Source organism: Cuculus canorus, chromosome 8 (assembly GCF_017976375.1).
Source record: "Cuculus canorus isolate bCucCan1 chromosome 8, bCucCan1.pri, whole genome shotgun sequence".
NCBI classification, from domain to species: Eukaryota; Metazoa; Chordata; class Aves; order Cuculiformes; family Cuculidae; genus Cuculus; species Cuculus canorus.
Genome location: NC_071408.1, coordinates 1,487,326 through 1,504,664, shown reverse-complemented (window position 1 = coordinate 1,504,664; position 17,339 = coordinate 1,487,326). Strand labels below are relative to the sequence as shown.

The 17,339-nt window shown below is 49.7% G+C and overlaps 1 protein-coding gene across 7 annotated transcripts; it reads left to right on the top strand.

The window, feature by feature from the left end:
* The first annotated feature begins 45 nt into the window (after nucleotides 1-45).
* Nucleotides 46-17,334, top strand: ZBTB37 (zinc finger and BTB domain containing 37). 7 transcript variants are annotated; one of them, XR_008450933.1, is made up of 6 exons: nucleotides 46-164; nucleotides 2,534-2,645; nucleotides 4,096-5,045; nucleotides 6,393-6,492; nucleotides 8,664-10,488; nucleotides 11,258-17,334. XR_008450933.1 is itself a non-coding variant. In XM_054072610.1 (6 exons), the coding sequence occupies exons 4-6, from the start codon at nucleotides 4,123-4,125 to the stop codon at nucleotides 9,150-9,152; spliced, it is 1,512 nt and encodes a 503-aa protein (XP_053928585.1). In that variant the 5' UTR covers nucleotides 146-164; nucleotides 2,534-2,645; nucleotides 3,517-3,735; nucleotides 4,093-4,122; the 3' UTR covers nucleotides 9,153-17,334. The 7 variants fall into 7 exon arrangements, 6 of the variants coding, with proteins under 6 accessions (XP_053928583.1, XP_053928587.1, XP_053928585.1 ...); XM_054072610.1 differs by adding an exon at nucleotides 3,517-3,735 and having other exon boundaries at nucleotides 146-164; nucleotides 4,093-5,045; nucleotides 8,664-17,334; XM_054072608.1 differs by having other exon boundaries at nucleotides 8,664-17,334.
* The last annotated feature ends 5 nt before the right edge of the window (nucleotides 17,335-17,339 follow it).

Below are 17,339 nucleotides of genomic sequence, written 5' to 3'. Positions count from 1 at the left end.
TGGACAGCGACGCTGGGCGGTGTTTGCGATCACGTGACGGCGGGGAGTGGCGCGGCACGGGGGTGAGCGATGCGCGAAGGGGTGATGTTTACTTCCGGTGCGCGGCCCCGCGCGGGGGGTTCCACTTCCGGGGCGGTGCTGAGAGCCCTTCCCACCCCCGCCAGGTAGGACCCGGCGCGGCGCGGGGCCCGCGGGCACGGGCGGGGCTCGGAACACGCCTCACACCCCACCCCCTCCGGGAGCCCCTCCCTACCCTGCCCTGGGCCGCTGTCAGCGCCGCCGCGGGGAGAAAGGCGGGGGTTTGGCCCCCGGGGCCGGGCCGGGTGGTCCCGCGGGTCTGAGCTCGCCGCGATCGTCCCCAGGGCCGGGAGCCGCCCCTCCGGCGGGGGAGAACCCGAGCACCGTGCGGGTTTCTGTTTAGCTGAGGGGAAAGGGTGGGAAGGGAGAGCCCTGCCCCTGGAGGTGTCCAAGGCCAGGTTGGATGGGGCTTGGAGCAACCTGATCCCTAGGAGATGTCCCTATCCATGGCAGGGGGTGGAACTGGGTGGGCTTTAAGGAACCTGGTCCCTAAGAGGTGTCCATGTCCATGGCAGGGGATGGAACTGGATGGCCTTTAAGCAACCTGGTCGCTAGGAGATGTCCCTGTCCATGGCAGGGTGTGGAACTGGATGGGGCTTGGAGCAACCTGGTCCTTAGGAGGTGTCCATGTCCATGGCAGGGGGTGGAACTGGATGGCCTTTAAGCAACCTGGTCGCTAGGAGATGTCCCTGTCCATGGCAGGGTGTGGAACTGGGTGGGCTTTAAGCAACTTTGTCCCTAGGAAGTGTCCCTGTCCACAGCAAGGGGTGGAACTGGATGGGGCTTGGAGCAACCTGGTCCCTAGGAGGTGTCCATGTCCATGGCAGGGGGTGGAACTGGGTGGGTTTTAAGCAACCTGGTCCCTAGGACATGTCCATGTCCATGGCAAGGGGTGGAACTGGGTGGGCTTCGAGGTCCCTTCCAGCCCAAACCATTTTGTGGTTCTATGATCTCCTGTCTCTGTTCAGCATTACAACCAGTTTTATCCTCTTCAAGGTCCCACCATAACTGAAAAGTAGTGGAGTTGTCCAGGCACAGTAAATCTCAGCCCCGAGAGCCGGGAGACCCACCTGCCCCACAGCTTGACAGGTTTCTGACAGATGATCTCTTCAGAGGGAGCGTTGTCCACTGCCAACAGCCAGTCCTGGCTTTTTCATAGAATCACAGAATGTTTTGACTTGCAAAGGAATTTAAAGCCCTTTCAGTTCCAACCCCACTGCCACGAGCAGGGACACTAGATCAAGTTGCTCAAAGCGCCATCCAACCCAGCCTTGAACACCGGGCCCTTTCCGAGGGCCTGGCAAATCGAAGATTCCTCCCAGTCTCAGTAGTTGTGCTTGCCTCACGGTGCAGAGGCATTTTCTGGGACAAGCGAGTCCAAGCCTCAGCTGATGACACTTTAAATTGCGCTGAAAATACAGAAGTGTCTCCATTTGTGCTCCGGGAAAGCATTGCTCAGCGGGAGAGCCTGTTCAGCCACAGGTAAAGGCTGAACCGATAAACATGCAGTCCAGCCGGGAAAGGCAGAAACTGAGATGTCATTGTGCTGCCGGCTGAAGGGGGTAAGCTGATGATAGAACCCTCACCTGGGAGGAAGGAAACCATCTTCTGACAAGGGTACTTTGGTCTAAAAAGACATTCCCCCTCACCAGCCTCTGACCGAGGTTCTCCCCAAAGCCTATCAGAAAACGCCACTTCCTCAATACTGAGGTAAATGAGGCCGTGTGGGTCCTTTCCTGCTGCCACCAGTGGCAGGCAGATTTCTCCCTGCCGGAGCAGAATAGTTTTCCCAGCTCCCTTGGGAGCAGCCGACTCCAAGCGATGCCGTACGCAGCCGTGCTCAGTAGTTAGTGTGTGGTTATATTTTTTCCTCCTTCTTTTTCCGCACGTCCCCAGCTGACCCGCTGAGAAAGGGCTGGCCGGCCTCTGCCCCAGCCTGGCCTCGCTGCCTCCGCAGGGGTGTTTCACCTCACAAGGGGTGCCCACGCACCCTGCCTTCGCTTCCCTTCCTTCAGGGAACGCTTTGGGGTTCGTGGCTTTAGAAACTGGTGGTTTGGGAAGATGATGAGATTACCGGCTCCCCGGTCCTGTAAGCGTTTGCGTACCCTCGGCGTGGTTTCGTCTGCGGGAGTGTTCCTGAGCGAGACGAGGAAAACCCTGCGTATGTTTAAATGCAGCCAGAGATAACAGCCCTGTGAGAGAGGAAATGACTTCTTCGGGTTATTTGAACTTCCATTTTTTTGTTTTAATGACCATCACTGCAACGCAAACACCGTGCAGACAGCAGAAGAAGATTGATTTGATAAGATTCCGTGTTTCCTTGTGGTTTGGGGTGGGACATCATGTTAGCTAAGCCTGCAAAACGGAGAATGACAAAGCTTGGCATTCTGGATTGTGCCGGGGAGAACCCTGTTCCTCCGTGCCATACTTTTTCTTTTCTTTTTTCCTTCTAAAGGGGAAGGGGGCAAAAAAGTTTTCAGACCTTCTTACTACATCAGAAGAAAAAAGGAGAACAAGAAGACACCAGCCCCATTTCTTCCCCTTGCATGTTGCTCGCAACGTTACAGGTAAGGCATCGCATTTTCTATCTCACCTTGGTTTGTGCGTTTGAAGTCACGCTCTTAACATTGTGGTGACGCAGGCCTACTTCCTTGATTTTTGTGGGGTTCACTGCTTTCTTCTAAAGACAGGGGAAGGGGCAAAGTACCCTTAAGCTGCGCCTTGTGGAGCTCCGTGCACGCCTGCTGTGCTGTGCCCCGGCGCCGGGCAGGCAGCCGGCCGGGCGGTGACCTCTTTGCAGGGCTTCGCAGATTGACAGGCTGTCCTGCGCCTTCAGGTTTAGTAACATGTTTTGCCAAGTTTGCACAAAGCCTGCTGGGGCATATGAACGTGCTCTGTCCTGCAGCGTTCATAAACTAATACAAATGAAGCCCTTCAAAGGCACATGTGCTTTACTGTGTGCTGGTGCCTTCGATTCCGGGATTCCTGGGAGCAGGCACTGTGAGCCTCGGTGTTCCCGGCCTGCCTGAAATTGTTTTGATATCAGCAGCGCTCTGCTTAATCGGCACTTCAGATGCCATCCAGCTTGGAAGCTGTTCGTGCCACGAGTGGTCTTTAATAAACTTATTTACTTTCCTTTTCTTGGGGGGCAAGTTTATGTCTAATTTTGGATCATTCCAAATTTTTACCATATATGGTCAGGGCTCCGTTTCAAACTTTGCCAAAATGAAATGTGATGATTATAGAAAAATGAGTTATGGAAGGGAAACTAGGAGAGCTGGTTTGTTCATCCCCATTGTTCCTCAGCTGTCTTTTGCCGCCCGCAATATCTCAGACCTCCCAAATGCCAGCTGCTTCTCCTGGGGAGTCAACTGTGCCCGGCGGACGGCCTGATAAAATGAGGTTTAGAACCGGATTCTCTTCTTTTTCTTTCACCAGCCTGCTATATATTTTCTGCCGTGTGTCAGAAAGACCACATATGATGAATATCTTGGGTTCGATGATGTACTTAAGATGCTTTGAGGTCAGTCAGATGTGTGCCGGTCAGCTTTTGAAAACTCTCTCCGGAGGGCTGAGGCCCCAGCGTCTCCTTCCCGATTCCTGTTCTATAAAGGAGGAATAACAATATTCCTTTCCCCTTTTCACAGTGCTTAAAAGGTACAAGTGCTAAGTATTTTAATCCATTACACATTCGGTTGCCTATTTTTAGTACCTGAACCATTTTTAATGCTCATTTTACAGTGCAAATGTGCTTTTATTGAGGCTGATAGAATGAACTGTTTCCAGTACCTAAGCCACAGGGAATGGGGATCCGTCGGGGACTGGTTTAACATAACTCTTCTGAAAAGTGGTGCACAGCGCACAAAGATCAGAGAGCTGCTGCAAAGCGCTTGTAAATTATACAGGGAAAGAGTTCTTTAAAAATCCCAGTATTTCAAACTGCGGGAAAGTGGGCGAAAAATGTTTTAAATGCAAACGCTCTGTTAACGATGATATTTTCCCCCTCCTGTCCAGTAGGGTGGCACACCTGCAAGCGGGACAGCCATGGAGAAGAGTGGGAACATTCAACTGGAGATTCCTGACTTCAGTAACTCTGTCCTGAGCCACCTGAATCAGTTGCGCATGCAGGGTCGCCTGTGTGACATCGTGGTCAACGTGCAGGGACAGGCTTTCCGCGCTCACAAGGTGGTGCTGGCCGCCAGCTCGCCCTACTTCCGCGACCACATGTCCTTGAACGACATGAGCACCATTTCCATTTCTGTCATCAAGAACCCTTCTGTTTTCGAGCAGCTCCTTTCCTTTTGTTACACCGGTAGGATATGCCTGCAGCTGGCGGACATCATCAGTTACCTGACGGCCGCCAGTTTCTTGCAGATGCAGCACATCATAGACAAATGCACACAGATCCTCGAAGGAATTCATTTCAAAATTAATGTGGCAGAGGTGGAAGCGGAATTGAGCCAGACCAGGACAAAGCATCAGGAGAGACCACCGGAGTCTCACCGGGTGACGCCAAATCTAAACCGTTCTCTAAGCCCGCGTCACAACACCCCGAAGGGGAGTCGCCTGGGTCAGGTTAGCACAGTGCTGGACATTCGGGAGCTCAGCCCGCCCGAGGAGTCCACCAGCCCCCAGATAATTGAGCAGAGTTCAGACGTGGAAAGCAGGGAGCCCATACTACGGATTAACAGGGCGGGACAGTGGTACGTTGAGACGGGAATGGGAGACCGCGGGGGACGGAATGACGATGACGTCCGGGTGCTGGGAGGAGTACGCATTAAAATGGAGAACCTGGAGGAGTGGCTTGGGGCAGAGCATCAGCCGTCGGGAGAAGATGGGAGCAGCGCCGAGGAGGTCACTGCTATGGTGATCGACACCACGGGCCACGGCTCGATGGGCCAGGAGGCCTATGCATTAGGATCCTCTGGGGCCAAGGCGGTCAGGCCAACCAGCAGCGAGATTGACAGGTGAGGTTTTCTTTAGCTTAATTACTGACCTTAGCTGTAAAAGGAGATTGTGCAAGATTTTCGCTCAGTGGGGTTGGTCACTTTGGAACATTTCCCCCTTTAATTTCCTGTGGCCATGTTAAGCGTAAGCACTGAAGGAAGTTTTTTCCTGGTGTTAGGAAATGTACCCAGTTTGGGTTATAGTGTTTTAGCTGGGTAGCGATCAGGCAGCTGGATCTCCAGGTACAGACTACCTTGAGAAATGAATTATTTGCACTGAGGAAGGGGTTTTGTCTAAAGAGTATTTTGCAGTTCCGTCTCAGCAGATATCGTGCTCGGCATCGGAATCAACGAGGTCACACGCAACGCGTGTTACGCAAAGTGTCATTGTAATGTTGCCTTCTGGCCTGAAACTCTGGGGGTGGTTGTGAGAAACAGGCTGGTCACCAGCTGTAGGCCAGGAGGAACTTCTCTTCCTGGTGATCCAGGACAGCAGTGGGTCATGGGTTTACATCTTCTGAAGCCGCTGAAGTGGGGAGCCCATCGGCCTCCACTGCTTTTTGATTTATATGGAAGAGCAGAAAGCCTTTAGAGAAAACAGGTGGTGCAATCTGCTGTGTTTTGATTCTCCATCCGATTCCCCTCCAATCCAGCATTTCTTTCCTTGTCGTTAGCTCAGATTGAAGAACGGATCTGATACAGGGCAGATCTGTTGTCTTTGGGGAGTTGTATTTATGGGGTTTCCCTTCACATCTGCCTCTTCTCTTCTAGCTCAGTCCCTCTGGTCTGGAAACGGCTGCCTGGAAGCAGTGGATGTTCTGTCAGTTGTTCACTTAATAAATCAATCAGCGGGCATTGAGCTGGCCCTTGGGAGAGCAATCCTTTCCTGGTTCCCTAACTCTTTTCCCTGGGTCATCTAGCCTCGAGCGTTTCTTTTTGCACGGCATTCAATATCCGCTGTTTCCCACCTGGAGTCCGTCCCATCACTTTTGTTTCATGCTTTGAAGGGGGAGAAGGGTGAGGGTGGTGAATGAGAAGCCCTTAGAGAAAGGATTTCTTTTCCTGGTGTACAGTTCCTGAGTCACTGGGCCCGTATCAGTTGACGTGTGATAGCAACCAGAAAGCCCTCTTTTACTGAACTGGAAGCCAAATGACTCGGGTTTTTTTTTTCAGTTGTTAAGACTGAAACCATAGACCAGTATGACTTGGTTTTTCCTTTATACTTGCACTGTTCCGCCTCCTGTGTATTAGCTGGTGAGGATGAAGAGATGCTATACAGGTGCCTCTATCGCTCACCTGTTGTTCTAAACACCGTAGTGACCTGATGCCCATTAAAAACTCCGTTTACACTCTTCCCCCACCCCACAGATTTAGCCCTTCTGGCAGCATGGTTGCTGTGACTGAGCGGTACAGATCAAAAAGCGAGTCTCCCGGGCGGATGGATGAGCCCAAGCAGCCCAGTTCCCAGGTAGGCAGATCAAGAAGTTTGCAAGTAAATGTTGGCATGGAAGGTGAAGGGGACCGTGTTGTGATGAAGTGCATAATATTTTATATTTGCAAGCACTACTGCGTGTGAAGCAACGACCTTTTACTGTTGCAAAGGGTTTTGTTGCTCACACAGACAGCGTATGCCGTCGGTATGTGATTTGAAACTGATTTTGGCTGTCATTTGGGATTTAGGCCAGATACCTGGAAAACATGAGGAGTTTCTCTTGTTTTCTGAGCACAAAAATATCAGCCCTTGTTCTGGGCAGGCCACCAGCTCCTGAGGAGAAACCCCATTTGCCTGCAGAGTTGGATGAGGGGGAGGTGTTAGTTGGCTTCTGTGCAGGACTGAGGGCTGCCAAGAGCTGAGCCTTTCCATCCTAGCACCAAATCCATTCCAGAAAGCCCTCCAGGAGCTACACCAGTAAACCTGTAGCGTGGGTGTCAAAGGGCTGTGGTTTTGTACAGAGGTCTCTGCCTCATCCCCAAGGGACTGTGTTGCATAGCAGCATTTGCAATAGAAAGGAGTTCTGAATTCTCTACTTTCTTGGGTTACGAGCACAATTTTGGGGTAGGAGGGAGAGAAAGGCAGAAATGGAGGAGGGCAGCAGGCCATAGGGTGCCATAAACTGGGACACGGTGGTAATATCTGTGCCTAATCATTCTGATCTAATTGTTTAGTTGCACATAGCCAGTATTGCAGTGGCACTACAGTGTGAGCGTGTCACCCTCCGCTGCAGAACAACTCGGTGTCCTGGCAGATAACGTGTCAGTCGGTTCATAATCAGATGACTTTGCTGGAGGAGTTACGGGGCTGCTTTGCCCTTGAGTAAGACCAAGTGAAGCAAGGGAGGAAATAATTATGATTGCTGTTTGCTAATTTTGTAACACACTTCCAAAAAACAAAAGATACTTTTTTTGTTCCTATTGAGCCAAAGCTTTGTTTTGTGTTCTCAGAATACATCTAGAAAATTTCAGGTCAAACTAATCCTCCAGGGCAAACGTGACACACAAAGCAATTTTAGCTCTACGTACAGAAAAGCTGCTGTTATTTCTCCATCGCGAGATGACCTCAAACATGAAACCATAGGGTACCACGTACACAGGGAAGTATCGTCACCTTCTACTCTTCTGGTATTGCCAATGCTAAAAATAATTTGCCTGTGATCTCTGCCCAGTGGCAGTGGTAGAGTGGAAAGAAAGTCGCTCTGTGCATCTCCCTCAGTCCTGAACAGCTCACCGGTGCTTGTACAGTTGGATTCAGCGGCACCTGGCACAGTTATGCTGCTGGCTGCGTTGCCGGAGAGACCCTCCTGCTGTTACACTGGTTGCTTGTCTGCACTTGGCATCGTTGGGAAATAGCGTAAAGCTTGGGAGTGCAAATACTGCATTCTCCAGCATGGAGAACTGTGCTTGTCCTGAGCACAATAGCCAGAAGTGGCTGTCCTGGAGCTCAGCTTGCGGTTCAGAGTCACCCTTGGCTATTTGTCTTTCTGGCTTCAGGAAATAACGAGGAGCCAGTGAGTCCCTGCTGTGTGGCTCGGGCCAGGCGTGCCAGCTCTCTGTGCTGCAGATCCTCCCCTGCAGCGCCGCGGGGCTGCGATGGGTCACACAGCCCTTCCGTGATTCATTACAAAATGAATCCCAAGTGACATCTGAATAAATACCCGTGTCAAGTGACACCTGAAGAGTTTCAGCTAGGATTGGTAGTTATTCCTCCTTCGTTTTACTGCAAGCTTGTTAATTGGCTTCTTTTTTTAACTTTTAGTAAGGAAAACAAAGCGTGGTATATGGTATTTTAATCAAACTGGCCCGAGTTTTAAGAAGAATTGACAAGTATTGACAGGTTTGATCCACAGCTCAGTGGGAGGCTCAGCGCCCTGACAAGGGCTGTCTTTTCTTCCCCCATCTAGCGAGTGACTTGGCAGAAGGGGCCCCCATAGCAGAGGTTTCTAATTGATTGCTCATTTGTCTTCAGCCCCAGGGCTCCAGTTAAGCACTTAAATGTGCGCTTGAGGTTGAAGACATTAGTGCTGCTGATTTCGAGGTTTGGCACATGCTCCAGCGCTTTACTGGCTGACTGGGGCCTGATCTTCTTTCCTTCGATTTGTTTTAGGCTGCTTGTTATTTAAATCTCTGTTGTTTCTTTTTCAGGGGGAGGAATCGGCCATGCTTGGAGTGAGCGGTTATGTGGAATATCTCCGGGAGCAGGAGGTTTCAGAACGCTGGTTCCGGTACAACCCACGGCTCACTTGTATTTACTGCGCCAAATCCTTCAACCAGAAAGGCAGCCTGGACCGGCACATGCGTCTCCACATGGGCATCACGCCTTTTGTCTGCCGCATGTGTGGGAAGAAGTACACCCGCAAGGATCAGCTGGAGTATCACATCCGCAAGCACACGGGCAACAAGCCCTTCCATTGCCACGTCTGCGGCAAAAGCTTCCCTTTCCAGGCCATCCTCAATCAGCACTTTCGCAAGAACCACCCTGGCTGTATGCCTCTGGAGGGGCCTCACAGCATCTCCCCCGAGACCACCGTCACGTCTCGGGGGCAGGCGGAGGAAGAGTCTCCTCCTCAGGAGGAGGCTGTTGCTGTGGGCGAGACGGCACAGGGCTCTGTGTCCACGACTGGGCCGGATTGAAACACGGCTACAGAGTCTTGGGGAGAAAGGACCGTCTTCCCGTCTTTGGCTCTAAAGAGTCAGCACCAACCTGGCAGGCTGGTACTGTAATTAGTGCAATGCCACCACTGGACAGAAAGAAGCTCCCAAGATGTTGCCAAAATTGCAAAATCTTTCTCTCCCTCTCTCTCTTTCTCTCCCCAACACCCCCACACACACATGTAGTGTCAAAAGTTTTTCTCCGTTATTGCTCCTCCTCTTGGAGAAAAGCAAACCGACTGTGTCAATCAACTTCTTATTCAGGGATCGACAGGATTTTAAATTTTTTTAATGTTCCGTAGTGATCTGGGACGAGCAGTCATTTGTATTTCTCGGCAGCGCTTTGACCTAGCAGCTCGGTCCTGTGGCCACCAGCGGTGTGGGTGCCCGGGGCCGCTCCTCGCCACGTCTGCTGGTCCGGCGCAAGGGGAGAGCAGGGGCAAGGGGCCGTTGCCTTCCTCCGTTCCCCAGGTAGCTGCCACGTTAAAGAAGAAAAGACTGTCCTGGTGGAACCTGCCTTGCCCGAGTCTGTTTATCCCTGTCTTATTTTTGGTGTGTCTCTTTCTACATTTTTACTTAAGCTATGATTTTAGGGCTTTTGGCTTGCCTGTTCCAGGTGTGCGGCCTCAACGCCCTCAACGTGGGCACGGCTATAAAGCGATATTCTAGAGGTCAGCAAAATTGGAAGCGCTTCGGCTACTGGAAGTGAAGTTTAGCAGCTGTGAGGTTTACATTAACCTCTGACGCACTGGGAGAAGGGTTGGAGGGGTCTTTTGGAGGAGGTTGTCCTTTGCCGTTGCTGATCTGGAGAGTTCAGAGCACTGTGACAGCCTGAGCGCTGCGCTGCCACGCTTCAGGTTTGCCGAGCGTTAGGAAGTGTTTTTCCGGACTGGCTGAACTGCGGAGTTAGAGGCTGGCTACCAAAGTCGTCCTTCACCCCTGCTCCCCCCTCAACACGCACTTGATCTTTTCTAACAGCAATATGGTGTACTGAAATACTATCGTCCCAGCCAAGCAATCATGGGTGGTTGCTTTTAAACGTCTTTCTACAAACTAGTTTGATAACTTTTTTATCAATGAAATGCAAAAAGAAAGGAAAACCCTACTTTATTTCCTCACAAAGGTTCAGGAAACTTAAAAGTGAACGGTTCCTAGAGCAATCACAACACTGTCCCCTTGCATGGACTTAAACTTTTGCATTGTAAGCAGCTCTGATGTTTGGAGCAAGTTAAGCAAACCCGGAGAGACATGCCTGCGTTGTGTATTGTGGGTGTTTGCACGTGCTTACGTGTTTCATAAACGGAGAAGCATGGGACAGGTAGATAAGTGCAAATATCTTGACATCTTTTAAAGAAGTCTTTTAAGAAATATGCAATACTTTAAGAGTTTTCTCTGGTTCTGATACCGAGTTGTTCATGATGGAGGGGGAAAACGAACAACAGGTCACGCAGATTGGGTTTGGGAGAGGACGTTTAGTTGAAGGAGTTGTCTTGAGGATGTTTAACCTGTACAATAAGGAAGGGTGAAGTTCTGATCCTTCAGGTGATGGGAGGAACAAGGAGACATTGAAAGAGGCGTACGCTTCATCTTGCTCTGGCAAAGCCAGGCGAGCGGTTACAGTGTGCTCTTGGTGGGCAGGAGACTCGCCAAGTGAAACTAAAGCCAGCCCTGCAGTCTGACTGCACAATTTTGGGTGCAATTTTGAGACGGAAACATCTCCAGCCCTCGCTTTCCCCACCTGCAGATTGGAACTGGGGATCATTTTCGTGTCCCTTTAGAGGGAAGAATTTGGAGGAGGGTGGTCTATTCTTGCCTCGCTTTATGTATTTTCTTTTTCATAAGTGAGAGGTCTCACTGTTCCTCCCATGTCTCTCTGAAAAAGCAGATGTGGCTCTACTGGGTGTGGAGAAGGGAAGGGCTTGATGCCAGGATCACGTGCCACAAGGATGTGCTCCTAAGAGAGGAACCTTCGCAGGTCTTCTGTGGCAGGCACCCACAAAGTACTGTTTCATTGACCATTTCAAACAGGAAAACTGATATTTCACCTCCGTTTTCCTTCTGTTCCTTCTCCCTCCTCTCCTGTCAAGTGCATCGTCACACAGTGAATGATCTAAGCGACCGCCTGAGGGACCAGACCTGTCGGGTTTCCTGGCGAAGGTCAAACGGGATTGTACTGGAACAGTAAGGTTGCCAGAGAGCAGTCGCAGAAGATGAGAGATAAGAGAGTGGCTGAGGTAGGTTTCGTTGCAATCGAGGTGTGGGAAGGAGCGGAGCTGGGCAGAGATGCTGCTTTCATCATAGCTTTTGACGTTACCAAAAAGAAAAAAGGTTAAAAACTTTGAAATCCTATCCCGTTCACACTAGAGAGCATCAAAAGTTACTTTTAGTTGCTTAAAAGATTTTTAAGTGTTTTAAAATAGAACTTTTAAGAGAATACTACCAAACTATAAAAGCATAAAATTATTTATATACATATATTATATATTAATATAGTGGGAAAGTTTCCCTGCTAAGCTTGCTGTGAAGAGAAGGGTGAAGGTGCAGTAACTGCTATACAAACAACATTTCTCTGAGACAGATGGCAACCGATCCATCACAGCGTAGTGATGAAGGGCTGACGTGGAACAGCGACCGCCTTCATTCGCATGGTGTAGCTGTGAGTTTCCTGAGCAGGATTTTGTTTTACTGTATTGATACTGTGAAGGGAGGAGCATCCTAACAGCCCAGGATGCCGGCAGTGCGTCCCATTTTGCTGTTTCACTACTTTCAATTGGCCTGGTGAAAACCACGGAACTGGTCCTTCGTATCCTCCTAGGCTAGTCTGAAAACCAAGCTTGTGAAAGGTTTTTATTTTTGCTTCTTTTACGTTTATTTTATTTTGGTGCAGAGGTTGCCACTGTATAAACGGTCATTTCTGATTGCATGCTAAAGAGCCAATATTCTTGCCCGGGCCTCGCTGAGGCGAAGTTTATAGCTTGTAGCTAGAGTCAGTATAAGGTATGGTAGTGGGAATCATTTTAATATTATTTCTGTACATTTATTGGATGTGTATGTGTACGTATGTGTGGGAGTCATGCTGTCTCCGATGTTTTCTTGAACCACGCTGAAAGCAGCGTAGGCTCATCTGCACTAGAAGACAGAACCAGTTTGGAAGGAGTAATTTATCAAACCTTTCTTCCCGTGGTGGATTTCCTCAGTGCAGATAAGGCCAAGGTTTGAGAAAAAAAGGGGGTGGAGGTCGTCTTCGGTATGGAAAAACCTCATGTGAATCTTGCGGCAGTGGTGTAGCTACTTAGAGCTGCTTTCCGTAACGGAATGATACCAGCTTTCCTTGCGTCTCCATTGGCAAACCGTGTAGCTCTTTTTGATGGTTGTGCCGAAGCTGTGGAGACTCAGATGCCAAGTGCAAATGCTTCTGTGATGGGTTGAGGCACGGCTTTGTATTTCCACGTCCAGCTGCAGCTTTTTCCCCTCTGCCAAAACTGTGATTTCAACTGTGATTTAAGGAGGATGTGAGGAGAACTCTGTCATATTTTAATACCTCTGTACGTAACATTTCTGTCTGCTTCAGAGTTAGGGCTTACTAACCTGTTTGTTTGCTTGCCTCAGGCAGCAGGGCGAACACACTCTGTTTCTGCAGTTTTTTTTCTCAGAGGGGGAACACAGTTAGTTCTTTGCTGCAGCAGAGAAACCTTCCGAATGTGAAGTGCTGCGAAAATCTCTCTGAGCCTGCAGAAAGCCCCGGTGCCAAGTGCCAGTGGAGCAATTTGACAGTTGCCATGGCTGTTCCCTGCTGCCGCCAGGCTCCTTGTGAAGAGCTGTGAAAATAACAAGAATTGTGTCAATACTGTGCTGCTGCTTTGGGGAAAAGCTAAGGTCCTTCCTCTCGGGACTGCTGTGAAGCTGAGAGAGGAAAAAGCTGAAGGTCTTTTTGCTCTCTCGCAATGGGAGAATGTGAAAGCAAGCCATGCTTCGTATTTCCAGCAGCTAAATAGAGAGGGATGAATGAGGAGGCTTTATGAAATGTGAATTTATAACAGGAGGCTGAGAACACACTTAGAGCCGCATAAGAAGAGCCAGGGATCAGCCTGGTAGGAGTTGGAGCAGCCGATGCAGCTGGGCAGTCCCTCGCTTGTCCTCCCAGCATTGTCCGGCCATCAGGTTCAGTCTTTTGCCTTGCCTACACCTTCTCTGCAATGTGTTCAAGCTATGATCTGTATAATTTATCTTTCAGAGGTCTGGGTGGCTGAAGGGCAGGAAGGATAGAAAGCGGTTTGTATCTCTGCTGCTCTTTTGAGTCCAGCTGAGGTTGGCAGTGACTGACTCCGCTCCTATCAGAGCTGAAATGCGTTTGGAACGAGCTGCGGTCTTGCTGAAAAGCGTAGCAGGGCAGGCTTGGTAGGGAGGGCACGGGGCCAGGATTTCAGCCCTCGATGAGATCAAGGTTGAAATAAATGGACAGGACAGTTCTTGCTTGTCCTGCTCTCGCTTTGTGCCAGCGAGGTGACTTTGTTTTCCAGGGCAGGCCATCCCATGCCTCCGCGCGGTAGTAATGTCACTTGTCAGTGTGACACCCAGCTCAGTAAATGATTCGAAGCACTCTGGTCTTCGAGCAGAGTCCTTTGGGTGATCCAACCCTAACGAAGCATTTGCGAGAGCACAGTTGCAGCTTTTATTTTCTGCTGACTCTCTCTCTCCCGCAGAACCCGACGTGTAAATAGAAGCACAGCTGAAAAGGTGCGGTTTATTTGGGTGGAAGGGAGCTTGTGAGGTAGACCGAGTCATGCATCTTTAAACCCAACAAAAATGAGCACCCCTTAAACTTATTATTTAAACTTAATGAAATCCTCCTCTTCTATCCGTGCCGTGCCTGCCAATTTAGCTGTGCCAGCATCCAAGTGTTCCTGCAGACCGGTGACACTAAATGCTGTTCTTGCTCTGCTGGAAATATTTTGGGCATGGGAGAAGTCATGTGATTCATCAAACTACTAATTTTTGTCAAGGTTTGGGCTCCCGTGGGAGCTGAGCCCACAGCCAGGACTGCGGGCAGAGAGGCCGGGGTCCGTGATGGAGCTGCCGCTGATGGCCGGCATCGACTTGTCTGGCAATAACCGTGTTCTCAGAGATGAGCGTTACTTCTGTCGCGAGGTGAGATCCATGCGCAGAACTTTGGCGGCGTCAGTGGAAGTCCTAAAGAGGAGCTAAGGACCTCTATTTTAATCATTGTCAGTCAAAGGCTATTTTAATATGAAATACATACATATAGATGTATGTACTTTTATATACGTACGTGTAACCAAATAAAAGCTAGAACTATGCAAACACTACTGGCTGCTGCTTGAAACTAATGTCTAGGAGAACATTATGGAGTAGATTTGGAGTAGATTTGATGTCGGGCTTTTTTTTGTTTTGAAATAAAATGCAGCAGACCAAAGTTTTGCTGCAGTTGGTCTTACTGGAAACTGAGGTGGTTCCTAGTCTGGAACTCATTCATTGGGTTCTAAAATTATCTGAAGAGTCTTGCCGTCTCTCAAATATTTCCGTCTGCCTTAGTATGATTGCTGAAAGGCTTTTTTTTGCCAAACATAGGAAAAGACAGAGCCTGGGACTAGGAGAGATGGAATGTGAGGTTTGGGGTGATGCAGAGAAGCAGAATCAAGGAAGGACTGGGAGCTTTTTCTTTTGGACATAGGATGGAGCCGGCTTCGCAGAATCTTCTTACTTGTGAGAATGTCTGTCGCTGAGACGGAGGCAGTGATCAAAGCGTCTGAATTCTGGTCCCTCTGGAGGTACCTGAAACCTTCCTGCTGAGTCTGCTGGGAGGAATTTCATGTGGTTTCTACCATTTCTTCATGTCAGATCCGATCTTTGCTTTTAGGATTAACCTCTAACCGTAATCTTCAGTGACCCTTTCACTTTTTATTCCTGGTGACTGTAAAAAATTCAGGTTTCCTATACCATTATCCTCATCCCAACTGTGAACAAGTAACTACTGCTTCTTATAATTTATTGTCTTTCTGTTCCTGAACGTCTGTGTGATCGGGCTGTTTGCCAGCACCACCTTCCAGTGCTTCATTAGCTTTTATGCACAGGGAATTGTTGCAATGGATAAGTTGACGGTGCTAGTTGGAAGAGTAGAAGCCTCTGGAGACTGACTTTTGCTTCCTCTAGCTGTCACTAGGGAGTGCACACACACATACCTGTATATACATACGTATGTAAACATATATAAAGTGTTTCAGTATAAAGTCATTTAGCATTATCCTTATTTAATTTATATTTTAATCCAGTTGTAAACCAAAGTATTACAGCTTGTGAAACGATGTGTCTTGGAAACAGGAGGAACCTTTTTAGATGGGAGCTCTGAAAAATCTTCACTGACAAAAACATGGAAACGAATAAGACTTTGGAACTGGTGCTGCTGATTCCTAGAGACCAGCAGCCTTGGAAGGAGTTAGGACTGACTTGCTGGGTTGAGTTTGGTGGTGGGAAAGCAGTGTGGGTTACTACTTTAAAACACTGTTGGCTTTTTCTTTTCCTCATTCCGTATAACCTGGAGGAATCTCTACCCGAGCGGCACAGCAGGGTGCCTGATGGCGACGAGGTGCGTGGTTGGAGCTAAGAGGGCGATGTCAGGTAGCACCATTTGCTCCCAGTGTCCTCAGTTCACAGATCTGTGTGGAATTGTGCTGTGTTCAGCTCTGGGCATCTTGGCAGCGCTCCTGCAGGGAGACGATCGGTTCCTGGTTTCACTAAGCGCTGTAGAAGCGTGGCTCGGCAGCGCTTCTGCCGCTGGCCTTTTCCAGCAGGTTCACTTGGGAGTCTCTGCCTCCCTGCTGTGCCTGCTGCTCCCAAAACCTGGGGCTTCCAGCCTCCCTCTTGAATTGGAATACTTTCCGTGAGCACGAGGACTTGCCTACTCGAATGCCTCGAGGAAATCCCGTGCCGGGGAAAATGAGGCAGGAATTCAGGTGCGGATTTGCTGTATGTGCTCTAACGTGGATCTAAAGTGATGTCGTATGGTCCTCTTCCCAACCCCTTCCTTACAAATGCAGGCTTTGGGTGCATTTTGGTAAACACGTGTAGAAAAGCTGGGCCGGGCTGTCTCGGTGCTGGCACTGCTCCTGCTGGCGTCCTCTCTGGCTTGCTGTTCCTCGCTGCCGTATCCAGCGAGGGCCGGAGACGAGAGGTGCTGCCACCGGACCAGGGACTCCTGGGCTTGGGCTCCTCTCTGCTGTCAGCGTGATTGAAGCAGCCTGTGAGAAGGGTTTCAGAGCCTTCTGAAGGCTCGGAAATTGCAGTGTTTTACATGGTACTTAATGGTTTTGTAGGAAAACAAGTATGTTCTAGCTAGAAAATAAAAGGACTATAGTCTGGCACAACAGGGAGCTGGAGAGAGGAGAGCACAACACCCACCGCTAATGTACGTCGTGTCTAATTTACAGTTTTGGAGAATGAGCCTTTGCTATTTACCGATGCCTAGAGGTCGTTGGGGGTTTTTGGAGATGCATGTTCTGCTGTCCTTGATGGAAAGAAAAAAATGGGTTTAAAGATCAAATCTTGCTGATTACTGTGTGCCAGGGAGTAATTGCCTCTCCAAGGAATTAGCAAAGGCTAAGAACAAATTCCCCTCTAGCAATCTCCCACAGGCTTGGCAGCGGCCGTGCTTCCTCCTGCTCTTCTGCTCAGCCCACGCGCTAGAGTCATTTTTTATAGAAGGCTTCCCTTCATCCCTCACATCGGGCAGGGTGGTGGCCCTTTGGTGATGGAGTGAATTCATTTAATCCCGCCTGGCAGGATGAGCGTGTGCTCCCGGCTCCTGGTACATCGAGCGCTCTGCCAGCCACACGCAGGACGGTTTTTAGCTGCTAGATCTGGCAAATGGAACAAGGCCACGAGCTAATCCATTTCTAATTGCAGTCACCAGGTTGACTGTGAGACCCCTTCTGCGCTGCGCGCTGTACCGGTGCATAGAACATCATCTGTCACATCAAATTCCTTTTGATTGAGGCATCCTGTAAGCAGCCTCAGCGCGAAGGCGCTCTTCGGGGTATCTGCCAGGAGAAACTGGTCTGGTACCAGCAGCAGGTCCCGTCTGGCTGCTGTGACAAACAGGAATTGCTGCGATAAACCAGGCACGCGAACAACAGGAAACAGGCTCAGGAGAGG